This window comes from Epinephelus lanceolatus, chromosome 18, assembly GCF_041903045.1.
Source record: "Epinephelus lanceolatus isolate andai-2023 chromosome 18, ASM4190304v1, whole genome shotgun sequence".
NCBI lineage: Eukaryota > Metazoa > Chordata > Actinopteri > Perciformes > Serranidae > Epinephelus > Epinephelus lanceolatus.
The window spans coordinates 31114123-31131546 of NC_135751.1; the positions used below are offsets into that span (position 1 = coordinate 31114123).

The following is a 17424-nucleotide window of genomic DNA, read 5'->3' on the forward strand; positions in this document are numbered from 1 at the left end:
TCACAAAATATATTTCTTTGTCACAAGTGGCCAACAAACCTGTAAATGTGAGAAACATGTCCCACAAGCATCCAAAACATTCAAGAGTCATTAATATGTTGGCTTCATATCGAAGAATATATATTCTCAGCACTGAATTTCGTGTTAAATCAAGATTTCCCTTTGGTCAATATTTGTGGGCTTTTTTTTCTTTGGCCTTTTAACTTAATATAGAGCACAGATCTGATACAGTATTACTCCACTCTGTCTCCCACGAGCCTTGTGGGCCTATGTGACAGTTTCATTTCAGATTACTTTAATTAGATTGTCTGTGGAGGCTCTAAAAATTATGTGTTAAGTCTTTGATTACCAATATGTGAGGGGTTTTAGTTAGATTCTCCTGTTCATACTGTGTTTTTATGTCTTGTGGTCACAGAAAGGGCTGAACTTTGAGGTGCTTGTTGTCTTTGGTTATTTTTAATTTTGTGCACATATAAGGAGAAAAGGTCTCATCTGTAAATTATAGAGATAGTGTACAGCTGTGTTTTTATTTCCCTTTAGAATACATATTGCATATGAGAAGAATTACAACTGAACTCCCACTTCTGTGGTGAGCGGCATCTCCTCTCCTCCTGCCTGTCCTGCTCACACCTACTGACTGCCTGTGCACAGGGCAAGAGGAGAGAGGGGGAGAGATCCCACGCTGAAGAGCTGTGGACTGCGATTACTTTAAGCAGCATGCATGTGAATAAATTATAACGTATTCGTTGCTTTTTTTTCTTAACCGTCGAAATAAGTCACTGATTTTGTTGCTTTTACAAAATTAAGTCGCAAAAAGGGTCTGAAAACTCATTAAATTTATCATGAAAGTCACCCAGCACTTATATAACATAATCTACCATATTACATGCTTTATTTTGTTTGGGGTTACAGTTTACTTCGAAAAAGCCTTTTTTAATGGCTTATTTGCTTTTTGTGTGGAAGTCACATCAGCCTGTCCTACTGTTGGATTTGGGTTGGTTTACACTCCAGCAACTTCAGCCAACATTACCTGAGAAAGTGTTATTGTTAGTCTTGATATTAAAAGCTTTTTTTTTTCTTGTAATGTTAACATACAGTACAATTTGGAAATATGAAAAAGAAACCATAAGTGTAATATGTTAGTAGGCCTATGCAAGCTAAGCAAAATAAGATGAGCTAAACAGAGTTATGTTAGAGTGAAATAACAGTCTGATCTTTAGGGCTGGATATTGTTACAATTACAATACCAGTACCAATACCAGTACCCTTAAAGTGATACCAATACTTTATTCAATACCCATAATGTGAATGGAGTGGCACATACTTTAAAACGTTTTGGTGGCATCTCGGCACACTGCACTACCATCTCCGTCAAATACATCACACTTGACTTCACCCCACCACAGACTGTATGTGTTGTAGCTCCAGCTGCAGGAGTATGGCCACTCACACAGTGACAGGGCTAACTGCTATTAAGGGGTTTAATGACAGAGTCGAGCCATTTCAGTGACGGTGTGAGTTTGTTGGGACCATAGACTGGACGGATGAAGGGATGAACGACATGATAAGCCTGTTTTTGTCTACCACTGCCTGAAATCAAGGACCCATTGTGTCAGAAAATACCTCTGTCGATCAGTATTGTAAACTGTTGCCGTGGGAGAACAGAAAGTTTGACAGATATTGTAAGAATTACCTAGGGGAGTGGGGCTTAGCAAATGCTTGCTCAGTTAGTGTTTGCTCAAAGTCGCAATGTTCCTGGTAAACTGTTGAGTAAGAAAATATATAGACAGATGCTATTTGTACCCAGGGGTGTCCATAGACAACAGTGCTATTTGCACTTGGGGTGGAGTAGCTGTTGTGGATATTTACTGCCAGGTGTAGCCTATGTAGCATCATGGCAGAGACAAGCATCCAGATGTCCATAGCCAAAAATGCTATATCCAGCCCAGTGTGCATTATTGGGCATCCTAACAACATATAAATATGAAGTTAACACAAACAGGTCTATTAATCTATTCTGCTAAGGTTTATGTACACAGTGTGCATTCAGCAGCTTTATGCATCCTAAAAACTGAAATAATAAGTCAACTAAGTCTAAAAATAAGACAACACTAACTCAAATGGGACTCAAACCCCAGTTTGTTTCATGAAAGTCCAGTGTTTAACCCATTTATCCACCATATCTTATTACTGCCATGGACTGTCGTCGAAAACTATGTCACCTGAATCTCTGGCCGTACATTTATGAGTTTTCTCTTGTAATTCACCACTTTAATCCCAGAATATCTAAGATTAGCTGGTATTACCCCTATGACCTCTTTGCCCTAATCCTAACTGTTTCTGACCTAGAGGTGTCAACATGACGAGCTCTAGCCAATCACAGCATGCAGTGGGATCTGTAATAACGTGTAAATAGCCAAAATACTGCAGTGTGATTATTCTCACTTTGGTGCAAGCAGGCACTCTGAAATGTTTAACACCTATTCAGGTCAAATGTTTCCCTCTGGCTGAAATTTAAAGACAGAGTAGTTTCCCTGTCATCATGCTTAAATGACATACAATGCACCATCAACTGTGTTTTCCCTTTTTCTGATGGAAATATTTAGAAAACTACCTTCTCATGGAGTCCAGTTGTATGTATGCCAACTAACCACGTCATCCATGGACATTGTATAACGTATAATATTTAGAGTCTTATTATACACATAAATTATATCAATAAGATTAAAATACGCTGTTGAGCTACACCTCTGTTTTTACTAAATCAATCTGGAGAAATATTCCCACACTTTAGTTTTCTAAATGTCATCTGCAAAGTGTCAGTTTCACTCCACACTCATTTGCAAATTGTATATTTGCGGACGGTGAACAGCACCTACAGATAGTCCCAACAAAACTATGAAACATGTCTTAAAATATTCATACAAAACTATATTATTGTCATGCACTTTATTACTAGAATCATCTGCAAATTGAAACATGACAGTTTTCTTTGCATTTGATAAAGCTTCATAACCATCTCAGGGAAGCAAAAGAGTTAATCCTGTGAGAAGTGCAATGAGTTTCATCCCTGCTTGTCTAACAGGGATCAGTTCTGCTGTTTCTCCTCCTGTAGTGGTATCCTCGTGTCAGTAGGATGACAGTCATAGGGCTCTTTACGCAACACTTGCATTGCTCTGCATCCAAAAACAAACTAGACGAGCAACAGCCGAAGGTTAAATCTCTGATTCTCTACGGGACGACTTTTGATCTCGTCCAGGAGTGGCCTGCTCATTCCCTAGCTCTGATAAACACTGTCTTTCTTCCTCTTTCTCCACATCGCCCTCGTCCTCCTCATCCCTGCTGATGAAGGCAAGCTCATTCTCATAGCAGAAAGAGTTGGCACCAGATGTTGGGAATTTTCTCTCCTCCATGTCCTTGGCACTGCATCTGGGGGTGGAGGGTACTTCGAATGTTTTGTGAAAGTAGGCGTAATCTATCCTGTACTGGCTCCTCTCCTCAAAGATGACGGGCTCAAAGCGGTGACCCCACAGGATCTCTGAGGGCAGGTAAGAGCTGCGTGCCTGTGTCGTCATGGCTGTGGCCTCCACCAACCCTTCAAGTATAATTACTATCTCAAAATCAGATGTTTCAAGATCTTGCTTACTGATGCCAAACAGTGGACTGTCTTCATCAATCTCATGTATGACAGTGAGGGGTGCAACCAGAAACAGGCGGTCTGTGCCTTTGTCATAGCCGACATTCATGTCAATCTGATCCAAGGGGATGTATTCGCCTTCCTCTGTGTAACGGGGCTTGACGAGTTGGGCTCGCACATGAGCTTCCACAATGTGGCTCTTCCTTAGATTAGCAACCCTAAACATGAGGCACAGTTTCCCATCACGTAAAGCAATGACTGCATTGTGGCTGAACAGTAGAGTCTCTGCACGCTTTTTGGGCCTTGCCATCTTAGCCATGATGGCACCAATCATGAAGGCATCGATGATGCAGCCCATGATGGACTGAAAGACCACCATGAAGACAGCAGCCGGACATTCCTCTGTCACACAACGAGCACCATAGCCAATGGTTGTCTGGGTCTCAATGGAGAAAAGGAAAGCTGCCACGAAGGTGTTAACCTGTGTGACGCAAGGAACAAAGCTGTCGTCCCCTTCAGGATGGTCCATGTCACCATGTAGGAGGCCGATGACATAGAACGCCAGACCAAATGTTAGCCAGGATGCCACAAACACCAGGCTGAATAGCAGGAACATGTATCGCCAGCGGATGTCCACACATGTTGTAAAAATGTCAGATATGTACCGCTGTGACTTCTCATCCATGTTTGAGAAATTGATGTTGCATTGGCCAGCCTTGCTGACAAACCGGCTGTGGTATTTGCGTCTTGTGTGAATCTTGCCATTGCCGAAGCTGCCCACAGCAGGCATGGTATTTAGTCTCAGGCCTTCTTCTTCACAGGACACGACACTGTGGTGGTGGGCCCTTCCCACACTCATGCCTCAGTGGGGCAGAGCCACGTGAGCCACTTTACACGATCAGCCCGGCTCATACAAAACTGACCAGGCTCACAGGAAGTGTGTGGCTCCTTCCAGAACAGACGCAGTGTCAGCTGGAATTGAGAAGTGAGGCACAAAAATAGTTTCCTGTAAAGGAAGGACAGGCAAAATATTAGCATACAGTATTATCTATTATCTGCATACAATGGAATTTTGTAAGGTGAATGGATGTAATCTAAAAAGTGGAATATGAATCACTTTACCTATGTTTAAACAGAAAATTTAGATAACCACACAGTCATGTTTTGCAATACTAATTTGACAACATATTGCTGATTCTGGCCTCAGAAGACTGCACACTGTGTACACTGGACAAAGCCAGTGAACATGATGTACATTTCCACTTAAATTCACAGTAAGCAGTGGTGCTCCCAAAGGGGGCCAGAGGGGGCCTTGGCCTCCTTGATAAAATTGCTCCTCCCTGTAGTGGTCCTCCTTGGCAAAAATGATTAGATGCTGGCCTTATAATATTTAAGTGACTGTGGTGCACTCATTTTTAAACTCTTTTTTTTTCCCAGTTAGGGGTTGTGGGGTAAAGAGCCTATTCCAGCTGACATTGGGTGAGAGGTGGGGAACACCCTGGACAGGGGGATTATCACAGGGCTAACATATAGTGACAGACAACATGTCCTGAAATAAATCGTAAAATAAGAAACCAAAATATATAAGTAGCAGTTCCTTAGCTCTCTTATTGGCATAGTTTTCAACTAGTAGCCTATAAACTTCAACTGCATAATTAACATCCTGAAATTCAGTGATGGTTTTTAGTTTTGATGTACCACCCCAAGATTTTCAGTGGCCTCATCTGGCCATATTTCTGGGGGCACCACTGCCTGTAAGTAGTTTCAGTGTGAAATAAAACTTTTTTTCTGCACAGTTTAGGAATACTTCATATTCTCTATCTCTTTGCTTCAGCACACCACTGACTATAATTTGTCTGATAAGTACGACTTGTTTAGGCCAGACTTCTACTTCCCTACTCAAAAATATATAGACCTCTCTGAGGAGTCACTCACTGTCAACTCAAATAGTTTTAGAAGATGGTTTCTAATAATAGCTGCTGTTTTACAAAGCCTTCCCAGCTAATGCTTGTTGTATTTTCATGTAATATTTTTCTACTGTTGATTCTGTAACAGGTCTTTTGATTGTTTTTCTTCTCAGTTTAGTCAAAATGTAGTTGATGAATGTAATTGGCAGTAATCTGTGTTTTGAAGATGTTCAGATGTCAATTAATTTATGTGGCACAGTTTAGGGCAAATATGAAAATGATACAGTTTTACATAGATTTTCAAACACAACTACATTTAATTTGTAATATATCCCTCCAGACATTTGATTTTCTGTCCTACCTCTCTTTCCCCACTTGCTCTTTCAGAAATACTCTGGTGTATACAATACATGTTTCTCTGATCAACAAGGTACAGAAATAGCCAGCTAATCCAATGCCCTGCCATTTTATATGACGTATCTTCTGTTTCCTCCAGCTGGCACAACTATTAGAGTCACTGGAGTACTGTGATGAGGCTGTGTGAGTCCCCTGTGAGGCTAAACTGGAAAATAATATGGGCTGAAAAACACGGGGCAGAAAATTGTGTATCATAGAAGAGATAGCCTCAGATACTAATGCTTTGAAGATAGGAATCGATGGAATCACTTCAGGTACATTAATGGAAAAGATATTTTTAAAAAAGGGGAACTTTATCCTGACCAGTCTCCAACTGCAGCCTCCCGCACATCTAGCTTGTGCTTGATTTGTCATCCTAGAAATAAATTTGTTACATCTTCTATATGATTTACAGCAAATTGTGAGACACTTAGTTGTCATTTTCATTTATTTGTTTTAAACCTATAGTTCAAGTACCAGTATCATACAGTAAACTTAATCAAAAATCTGAACATCCTGTTACACATAGAAACACATAATACCAACGAAGAGGACAGCTGTCAACAACAGGTTTATACTCTTTCTGCTTGAATATTTTGGAGTCAAACTTTCTATAAAGTTTTAGCCTACTCAACTTTGTGATAAACAAAAGTTTACAGTCTAGTGGCTCTGTGCAGCTGTACTTAGGCTCACATTGCAAAGATGTTAAGATAATAAGACGACAGCTAGGAGATGAGGCTGTGCATTTTGATGAGTGCATACACCTGTGTGTATATAGAAACCTTTGTGTTTTTCACAAGGCTTTTGTAACATGCTCCAAATGTCTAGCAGGTATAATGTTTATGTTCGCCACCTTAGCTAAGTTAGCTGGCATGCTAACATGATGATGGTGCTACATGAAAAGTTATGTGTACAACACTCATACTCACCTCAAAAGCATTGTAGTCACTCAACCTGTTGAGTCATTTAAAGAAATACTTTATCCACAAAATGACCATTTGTATATCAATCACTCACCCTGTGTTACACTGAATTCATGTTGCCTTTCTCATATGCCTCAAAGATTGAAGAAGATGAACTGCAGTACAAAGGGACAGCGTTTGATAACAGCAAAGCTTTATCAAAACATCCATTTGCAAACTCTTAAACTCATGCAGTATAATCCAAGTCTCATTTATCCAGTTGTGTTCAGTACTTCCCAAACACATGCTATATCTCTAAATCCTTACTATTTCAACACATTATTAAATTGTCTCATCCACAAACAAAAGTGCACCTGGACAAGCATGTGCGTTTGAACTCTGCTTAATGGCATACATAAGCAGAGATCAAACGCACATTCTTGCCCAGGAGTGCCGCTTACATGCATGTCTGTTTTAAATAGTAACGTTAGCCCAAAATGCATGTGTTTGAGAAGAACTGAGCATATGACTAGTAAAATAAGACTTGGATTACATTGAACGAGTTGTATATGAGTTTGTTAATGGATGTTTTGATATAGTTTTGCTGTTGTTAAACGCAGTCCCCCTTTGCTGTAATTCATCAACAATATTCGCCATTTGTGGATTCTATGTTCCCCATGGAGACATTTGAGAAAAACAGAGTTTTCCTTACAAATTCAATGTGACACAGGGTGAGTAATTGATATACAAATGGTCATTTTGTGGGTGACGTATTCCTTTAAGTTCAACTTTATTGCCACATGTATAAGTTCAGTGCAATGCTTGTGCTTACTTTTTTTTCTGCGTACAAATAACACACCAAGAAACAAGTTGACAGCAGCTTGTAGCGCCATAGTGCGACGCCATCTTGAATATTTTGGTACTTTTGCACATTTCACCCAAACTTAAGATTTCAACTTCAGGCCAAGCACTGGGTGCTTAAAGGAAAGTGAGGAATCACCAAAATCATTAGGATCCATCCCAAAGGATTTATCCTTAAGGTTGATACAAAACTTACACAGCAATCTATCCAATAGTTGACACATGACATATCTGTACATCTGGACAGATGTACAGATATGTCATGATATGTATAAAATTTCATATACCTGCATTAGCACCAAAGCCACGCTGCAGTTAATTTATCTCCTGAGTCTCCAGCTCTGAGTGATATTCATGTCACTTGCTTTACTGATGTTCAGCTGCTTTCATTCTTCGTATGATCATTTTATTGTCAGAGGTTTAATCCACTGATGGAACTTCACTCATTTCAAGTCATAAAACAAGACCCTGTCACACCATCACACTTCAGACTCGAGGGACACAGAGAAAAGCACTTCAACTACGCATCAGCACAAGGTGACATGTTGGTCAGCAACTGGCTGTGACATGTTAAGTCTTGCCTTTTAGATAATTATCATGATTGATTTTGATTACATTGCCCTTTAGGATATCTGAGAACAAGACTGGTGGGTAAACTCAGGTCAAAAAACACGGTAGAGATCCTAACATGATTGGTTTTGTTTCTTCAATAGATGACATGCAGTCAAACATCAAATAACACACCTTAGCATTTTAAGAATGTGTAGTTATAAAGCAACTGGGATTTCAGCTGTAATAAAACTTCCAAATGGGGTCACACAGACTGCTGTGCAGGTGTCCCCACCATGAATAATCTACTGCTACAGAAAGATACATATAAAAACCCTGTACATAAAACAGAACAGGTATGAAACATGATGAATTTTATATAAACTTTCTGTACAGATTTAAGTTGAGGTTTGAGTGCAGACTCTAGGATGACAATTAATAACAACAAATTTGACATTTTATGCATATTTGAGTATGGGTATGTGTGTTTTTACACAGTTGTTTACGATTCTCAATGCTCTACAGTAGTTGCTAGGAAGCAAGGGATATTAATATCTAGTATTCTGTGCGACTGCATCGCAGCTCTCACAGGAGCCACACTCTGCCTGCTGGGCTGTGATCTCAACACCGGAGCAGAGATGAGTCTATTCCTCTGCTGACGTTTGTCGCAATAGAGACTGAAAATATATTTACATTTAACAATGAGAGACACTCTAGAGGTCTATAATTAGAAAGGTGTTTCCTACAGTATTATATTTATAGTTTCTCTGTCTAAAATCATAAGCAGCTTACCTTGTGTGCAAATGTTCCCAATAAATGTGGATTCCCAACTTTCTGTTTCTTCAGTATCTCTCAGTCTTTATCCAAACTGCTGCATGTTTCTCCTCAGGCTTCCTTCAACTCTTCTCTTCTGTTACGGGTAGAACCACTCTATCCTCCTGAGGCAGAAAAGTAAACCGCCACAGAGTACCATCATGCCTGTGCCTCCTAGTTTTAACGTGTCTCTTTCTCCATTCAAAAAGCAGAGCATTACAATCACTCCTACTGTGCTGTCCTCCAACGCTACTGCATGAATGATATTCAGTTGATCAGAAACAGGAAAGAAATTAGAAAATGACTAGTAAAGCACTGAAGGTATAATTTCGACCCTCAAAATAGCACAACAAGTTGATCACAGCTATTCCAGATGAAATGTCTGCATGGCTCACATGGCCTGTAGGGTCCAATCCAATCAAAAATCAATCCCTCAGAGCTTATTTTAGAGTCATGGGTAGTCGACAGTCTCACACTTTCTTGGTATATCTGCTATCTGATCTTGTTCTGCTGCAGATCCCACTCTGTATCCCACATCCAGTGAACTATTGCTCACTGCTCAGCTCTCGTCCTCCCCCTCCCTTTCACGGTGTCACTGTAGATACTTGGCATTTGGAGGCTACGTGCTCTTCCCCTACCAAGTGTTGCATCGGTGCCGGTCAGCAATACTCAGAGTTGATAGAACCAACTGGTTTATTCAGGACTCGTGTATACCAGAGAGACCATCAATGACCAGAACATAAACACGTTGTATAACTGATTGCTCTGTTTTTAATTTGGTTTAATCATTTTTCCTATGATGTATATCTTGTTTTGTGACAGTATTGCTTTACAGATTGGGCAACACCAGTGCTGTGTATAGTGATATTTCTTTATAGCCTCTAATTTCTTTCAGAAAAGCAAGAAAAAGAAAACACTTCTGGCACATTGTATGTATTGTTGCTTCAGAGGTTAAATCTGCTCATTACGTGGGCATCTATGGAAATAAAGAAGTAAATCATACTTGTAATTCATTACCATACTCTTTAATGTTGTCTCTATTTTCTAACTAAAACCAAACAGACCACAGAGTGGGTGGTGTGGTCTCCATTTTGACTCATTCAGAAAGCAAAGCAGCTCCTGTTGAACACGCTGGACTTTGAAAAGCCCATGTAGGCAGTCCCTTGCTGAACATCACTCATTGGTCTCATCCGTGTGTTCATGCCTGGATGGAGGAAATCAGTGAATAACTTGTGTATCACAGGGTTAAAAAGCAGTTGTTCCCTTGATTATAGTTGAAAACAAGACTATGGGGGGCAAATTCACAAAGAATGGATTGCATCTGCCGATAGCACCATGGCGCATGAGTATCTGCCCCTTCTCAAGCGTCAATTCATAAAAGACACCGCGCTTATGATGTTACAGCACACAAACGCCTGTAAGGTTTTGAAGCTGAGTGCAATTTGGCCTTATTTGATCTGAGTGTAATTATCCATGTGGCAAAGTGTAAATGTTGCCTTTGCTCCAGTAGCACAGTAGGCAGATCAATAGCAGAGAGGAAAAGAAAACTGAAATTTGCAGACTGTGAGCTACAGGTCCTGACCAACGAAGTGCAGAGGCAATCCTCAAAACTTCAAGCAGAAATAATTTGAATGTGACAGGAAGAAACCATATGTTGGACTTAATATCCCAGTCTGTCAGTGCGCTGTAGTAACCACCAATGTATGCATGCTACCTCATTTAAATTAATGCAAATAGCACAGGAGCACCGAGACGCTATTTGCTTGGCAGTGCAATTAGAAGTGCATTTCACCCTTTGCAGGTGCTTTGAGAATTATAAGTTCTTTTTGTCTTCTTAGTGCAGGCTTAGTGGCTGCAAAAGCTGTGCAATTCTTTTGTGAATTCACCCCTGAGTCTATAGCCACACTGACAGCTGTGTGAGACTGTACTGAGGCACAGTTGAAAAGCCAGGATCACTGAAGTCATTAGCATACATTGTCTAGGAACTATAATGTCTGCACCAAAATTTGTGCCAATCCATCCAGTAGATGTTGAGAATTTCACACAAAGTGGAAATGTTGACCTGCTGATGGTGCTAGAGGAAAAGTCAGGGGATCACCAAAGTAATGTGGGTTCATCTTCTGGGCACCATGAATGTGTGTACCAAATTTCATTGCAATCCATCTTCTTAAAGACATCCAAAAATAAAAATGTCAACCTTATGGTGGCAGTTAAGGAAAAGTGAAAGGATCACCAAAGTCAGTGGGGTTCATCCTCTATGGATCGTGAATGTCTGTACAACATAACATCTTATAGCTGTTCAGATATTTCAGTCCGGACCAAAGACGTGGACCAACCAATAATGCCATTCCTAGAGCCACAGCACTACATGGATTAAAATGTGACCCTGACCAAAAGCATAGGATAGACATGCTTACATTGTCTCTTAATACTTGTATGCAACCACAGTTTGTTTCCAAACACCACGGATCAAAATATATTTGCTATGTGCAAGCTACCACACGTCACGCTGGTTTTTAACAACCCACTGCCACATTGGCGAGAAGTTGTAATTATTTTACAGGATAGAGAAAGGATCAACAGTACCAGTACTCGCCTGACCCTGGTGGAAGGTGCATGTGACGCTGCAATATTACAGCCCCCAAGGAAGTTAAGCTGTGGTAGTCTGAGTATCAGTTTTCTCATACTAATGTGAAATGATATTTGACCTTTGAGAGTGATAGTGCTGTTGGATCTGTGTTCACTAAAGCAGTTATCACACTACAGATTTTTGATGAAATGATTAATCTTTTTTATACAGCACTTTTAAAAACCTTAAAATACAAGGTGCTTTGGGTGTGTGTTTCAGTGTGTGGGTGAGCTATAGCTTTACGTCCACACTATGTTACTGTAACTGTACCCTTACTATGATGCCAGGCCTGTAAATGGGTCATGGGTTCAGTTATGTGATGGCAGACCAGATGGGGATGTGAAGTGTGCTATAGGGACAGAGAGAGCCCGGCCGATACCTCGTACCCAGCGAGTTATTTAAAGGCCACTTCACTGCAGCAGGACAAAGTGGGCCAGGCTCGACCGCACTCAGGACACAAGCTGCAGTTTGATCACCTTTCAGATAATCAGCACACATTCTCCTGATTTACATCGAGTGATATGTCACAGTGTGGTTGTCCCCATGTGGTACAGGAGACACAGGATGTTTACTTGAAGCTCAGTCAGACATGAGCATAACTGGTTCTGGCAGGACACTCGGGATCGGGAGCATGGCAGGTACTCTAATTATACAACTGTGTAACCGTCTGTTTGGTTCAGTCCCACCAGCACTCCTGCTGCTCGTGCTACCTTGCTGCAGTTACTGCTCATTGTTCTATTGTCTGTAGCTTCAGTATCTATAGCAGTAAGACGTGGCCTGCAATTGCTTATCGGAATGAAATTACTCACATAGTTAACCCATTTATCTACACTACAACTACTACTAGTACTGCTACAAATACTACATTTACATTTTGAAGATCGATCCTAGTGTCAACAGGATCAATACTAAAAAAAGGGAATGCTTTTTTACGTCATACCTGTTGATATTTCAGGAAGAAAACTGTGCAAACAGCGTTCTGTTGTCGTGAATACATCTAGTGCATGTACAGTACTCTTTGCTCCTCCAATGCTCTTGTGTTGTCTGCACTCTAACAACATATGCGTCGTACACGGGCAGCACACTGCAGCATGCACCATGACTAGTTTAATCTGACACAAAATAGCAGTGATGACTTAGTGAAAGAGTGTCAGATAGTAGTGTCAGTATTGATACCAATAGTGTCAGACCCCCTGACACTATTGGTATCAATATCAACAATGCTGGCCCTGTATTGCTTGGTACTGAATTTAAACCAAATTCTGTGGCATCGCCCACCTCTACTTTTGGCATCTGACAAGACATATGCCCTTTTCAAAGACATTATATGTATATATATACAAAGTGCAACTGAGTTCTAATTCTCCACACAAGCCCTTCCCCCTTCCTCTTCAACTTCTTGTCACAGACCACAGTTAATAACATGCACAAATCAAGTGCCCTGTAGCATCCATGTCTCCCTGACCTGCTATCATTTGTGACAGCCGGCCAGGTAACAATAGTGATTGCCCTAAGCTGTGGCATTGTTTGTTCCTGTCATTAAATTAAACAACAATGAGTGTATTAGTAATGATATAATTGAAGCTACCTAGCAGAATTTCAGGAACATTACCACACCTCAACTGTGTCACTTCCTGCTTCAATACCTGCCTGACTTACTCCTCTTCTTCCGCTCTTGTATTCTCCGCGCCTCCGCCCCGCCTCCTTCCTCTCTTCCTCTCTGTCTTCCTCTTCTTTCCGTAGGACGGGGTTTTTCATGCATGGTTGCTATGGCAGATTCCTTGTCTGTGTGGTGGTGTATTTATTTGCAGAGATTCTGCCCTCTGCATGGATTTTCTGATTTTTGGAACATATACTGTATCCCCACAGCGCTCAGAAAAACACATGAGCATGCTTCCTGCTTGCAGGAAAATGTAATTATTCCAGCGAGCCACACTTTGGCGCTGCTTGGTTTGCCTTTAGCGTAGTCATTGCTGCTATATAAGGTTTCAGTGGCTCAGTGGTTGACATTATTTTTTTGAACTTCTACGGATAGAAATTTGTTGAATAGACCTACAAAAGCAGAAAAAAATCTGTCCATCTTAGGTTGGAGCTAACTTTCCTGCAGAAACCTCCAACAAAATGGTTGCAACCCAGCAGTGATCACAAGGAAGACATCTAAAACAAAATCTAGAGAATCTGAGAGATATTAATGTCTCTGTTGGCAGCCAACACGGATAAAAACAACCTGAGTGGGGAAGAGAGGCGTTGTGCTCCCACCCAACAGAAAGAAATGCTGCACATTCTCAAGACACAGGAGTTTTTTTAGGGAGCTGTTCACTAACCTCCCTGCTCCAGTTGAGGAGCATGCTTCAGACCAGCCTAATCTACATCCTGCCTCATCACAATAAAGTGCACTTAGCTTGTAATAAAGACTGGGAGAGGATGTTAGCTCAACACAGAAAGGACTGGAAATGTAATTTTAGGTAACTCTTGCTGTGAGGTGACTTCTACGTTCAGTCAAAAAACCTGTCTGTTATTGTATCTCATGCAAGTGCATAGTGAAGTTTACTTTTCCCTGCAAAACATTAAAGTTATTTTAAAAGTTTATGAAAAGTTTATCATTGTCTGGAAAAATCTCAATTTGTCTGTACAGTGATCAAGTTAGTATAAATTGATTCCTGTTAAAGCTGGGTTAGGCAGAAATCCAGAAATGGCAAAAACTAAAAAATAAAAATTCTTCTTCTTCTTCTTCTTCTTCTTCTTCTTCTTCTTCTTCTTCTTCTTCTTCCTCTTCTTATTCTTCTCTGTCTCCTTCTTCTTCTTCTTCTTCTTCTTCATCATCATCTTCTTCTTCTTCTTCTCATTCTTCTTCTTCTTAATTGTTTCTGGCTTTTTAAAAAATGTCTATACCTGACAGAAATATACTTCACACCACTTTTGTAGCAGCAAAACCTGACACCTATTACTTACTGCAAAAACAAGAGCTGACTGTGTTAAAGTGCTACCCCAAATACCAATGAGCCTCATCATCCTCCATGCCGAGGCTAGTGTTGCCAAATTGATGTTGGTGCCAAATTTATATTTGTCTCAGATGAACAACGTAGGATCTTTCCATTGTCATGGAAACACTGATAAATTTGAGTTGCATGTAGGTCACACGCCTCTGGACCTGATTTTATAACAATGTGATCCAAATAAAATTGGGGAAAAATGAGCTCCCATGCAGCTCCTTCTTGTTCACACCGATTTGAAAACCCAAAAACAGACCTGTGTCACACGTAAGAGGAAAAATAAGCAGTTGTGGTCCCATCAGCTGAAGTGTAAACGCCACTGAAGTGTATCATTGGGGAAGCAGGCTGTGCACACTGATCAGAGAAGCCTCTGTGCTGGTTGCAGTAATTGATCTTTGCATGACTAAATGGGCCACTTATTTTTACAGCCTGAGCAGGTGCACCTGTGCGCTGGTGTTTCTACATCAGCCGCTGATCAGTCATGAAGGCCGGAAGCGTTTGTGGGGCAGCTCGACTCAGAACAAACCCTGCAGGTGCACACACACGCATGGACACACACATACACACACGCACTCTCATATGTACACAACTCCACACACAAAGGAATGCAGAAACAAACAGAGAAGTTTATATTTGAGATATATATGAAAACTGCTTTTCTTACTCTCTGAGTAAATGTCACAAACCCAAGAAAAGGAAAATAATGGAGACAGAAGAAAAAAAGGAGGTCATAAAAGAAGACAGATGAAGAAGACATGAAAAAAAAAGTCAGAAAGGAAGTTATCGTGTTTAAAGGAGCAGTGTGTAGGATTTAGTGGCATCTAGCGGTGAGGATTGCAGATTGCAACCAGCTAAAACTCCCATGTGCCAGGCATGAACTCCTGGTTAAAATTCCCTCAGTGTTCTTTGTTCGGGAGGTTTTTACCAAGGGCCGAATGAACCACAGTGGTCTCTTGCTCGCCAAAACAAACAGACCAGGTGATTCAAACCAGTAAAAACACTGAATAAAGCAGTTTCATGTTAAAAGGCACTGTTTTTCCAACAAGGTTGGTCTTTTTGAGGGTCTGCTAACGGTGGCTGACATGAAAATGCAAAAGGCCCTCTCTAGAGCCAGTGTTTGCTTTGTCCATTGTGGAAACATGGCAATCTCTGTGTATGAGGACCTGTTCTCTGTGTAGCTATAAACAGCTCATTCTAAGGCAACAAAAACACAATGATTCTTATTATCAGATAAATATACACTAAATATATTACTTTCAATTTTTGCCAATACATCCCCCTTACTTCTACACACTGGACCTTTAAGAGATCAGATTCATGCAACATCAGGAACCCTATCAACTACAAATTTTCATGCATTATTTGAAACGATATCTGCCTGATAATGCTCAAACTTTGAAATTACAATCATGCCAAATGCCCCTCACAGCTTCCCAGAGGCTTTTGACCCCTTCAAAATACTTATTTAGCCCAAGCTGGACATATTTTTACTTGACTTGATTGATCGATTCTAAAAAAAAATACTTGCTGATTAATTTTCTACCCCTCACTAATGAATTAGTCAACCAAATATTTAGCTCACTAGCTTTTTCTAATGTTTTCAACCAGGTCAAGAGTGAACTTTCAGTCACATGATTATTTTATGTCATCATGGGCAAACAAACTGGATGATGCAGTATGAACCCCACTTGCCCAGTTCAGGTTTACATTCTTGAGATGTTTTAGTATGAATCCTATCTGCCCGATGTAAAAACGAAGACGTTTTTCTTTGAGGTGCAGAAATGTTGTATAAGTTGTTTTAAATGTCATAGTTGCTCACAGGTGCAGAATTTTATCCATGATGGATAACATTAAGAATCAGCTATGCTCTTTTAAAGTGTCGGTTCACATGACTGCAGTTTCACACACGGGAGTCACAGGGAAGGAAAGATGAGTGTTGGGCTTTAATGAGGTGCGATGTTCCTCTTTAGGAATATGACTCCAAGGAGCAAATTAGGTCCTCTGCAACGACACTGAGACCATGATTTATAATTTACACAGAAATTAGATCTCTAGGGATGTAGACAATTAAAGGGAAAGTTCACACCAAAATCCAAAATACACATTTTTCCTCTTACGTGTAGTGCTGTTTTTTTTTTGTCTCGATTGCTTAAATGTGAGTTGTGTTTAGTTTAGCTGAGTGTTGAAAATAATGGCCAAAAAAGTCACTTTAAAAAAAACTCAACAGCAATGTTTCTAGAGATCATGACCTGGTTACTCAAGATAATCCACAGACCTTTAGTGGGCAGTTTCATGTAGGAACTATTTTCTTTCTACCAACCTACACCCACTAACCCTATCATTGTGCAGAGGGGTGCATGCACCTACTGCTACTCACCTAGCACCACTGAGCTAGCTAACATTAGAGCTCAGCCAAGGAGGATGCCATTGATGTTTATATCTCACACTGTCACAAGCATGAGCCTCTTGTCCATGCGTGGTGCATTTAGTTTGGTAGAAAGAAAATAGTTTTTCTACATGAAACTTCTCATAAGCTGAGTGCCATCTCGGCCCATAATATTGAAGAGAAGGCCGACATCTCTACGGCCAATATCTCCAACACTGAGCAACTCACACCAAAACAATCTAGACTGATAAATAGCACTACAGGTAAGAGGGGGAAAAAATGTGTGAAATGTCCCTTTAAGAATTTGTTTTTCCATGGAATGAAGCTGGACAGGCTAAATTATAGTAAAGT

The 17424-nt window shown here is 40.5% G+C and overlaps 1 protein-coding gene across 1 annotated transcript; it reads right to left on the reverse strand.

The window, feature by feature from the left end:
- Positions 1-2934: 2934 nt before the first annotated feature.
- Positions 2935-9590, reverse strand: kcnj12b (potassium inwardly rectifying channel subfamily J member 12b). The gene is made up of 2 exons (XM_033645547.2): positions 9045-9590; positions 2935-4643 (listed from the first exon to the last, which is right to left on the reverse strand). Exon 2 carries the CDS (start codon positions 4494-4496, stop codon positions 3216-3218), a length of 1281 nt encoding a protein of 426 aa, XP_033501438.1. The 5' UTR covers positions 4497-4643; positions 9045-9590; the 3' UTR covers positions 2935-3215.
- Positions 9591-17424: the final 7834 nt, after the last annotated feature.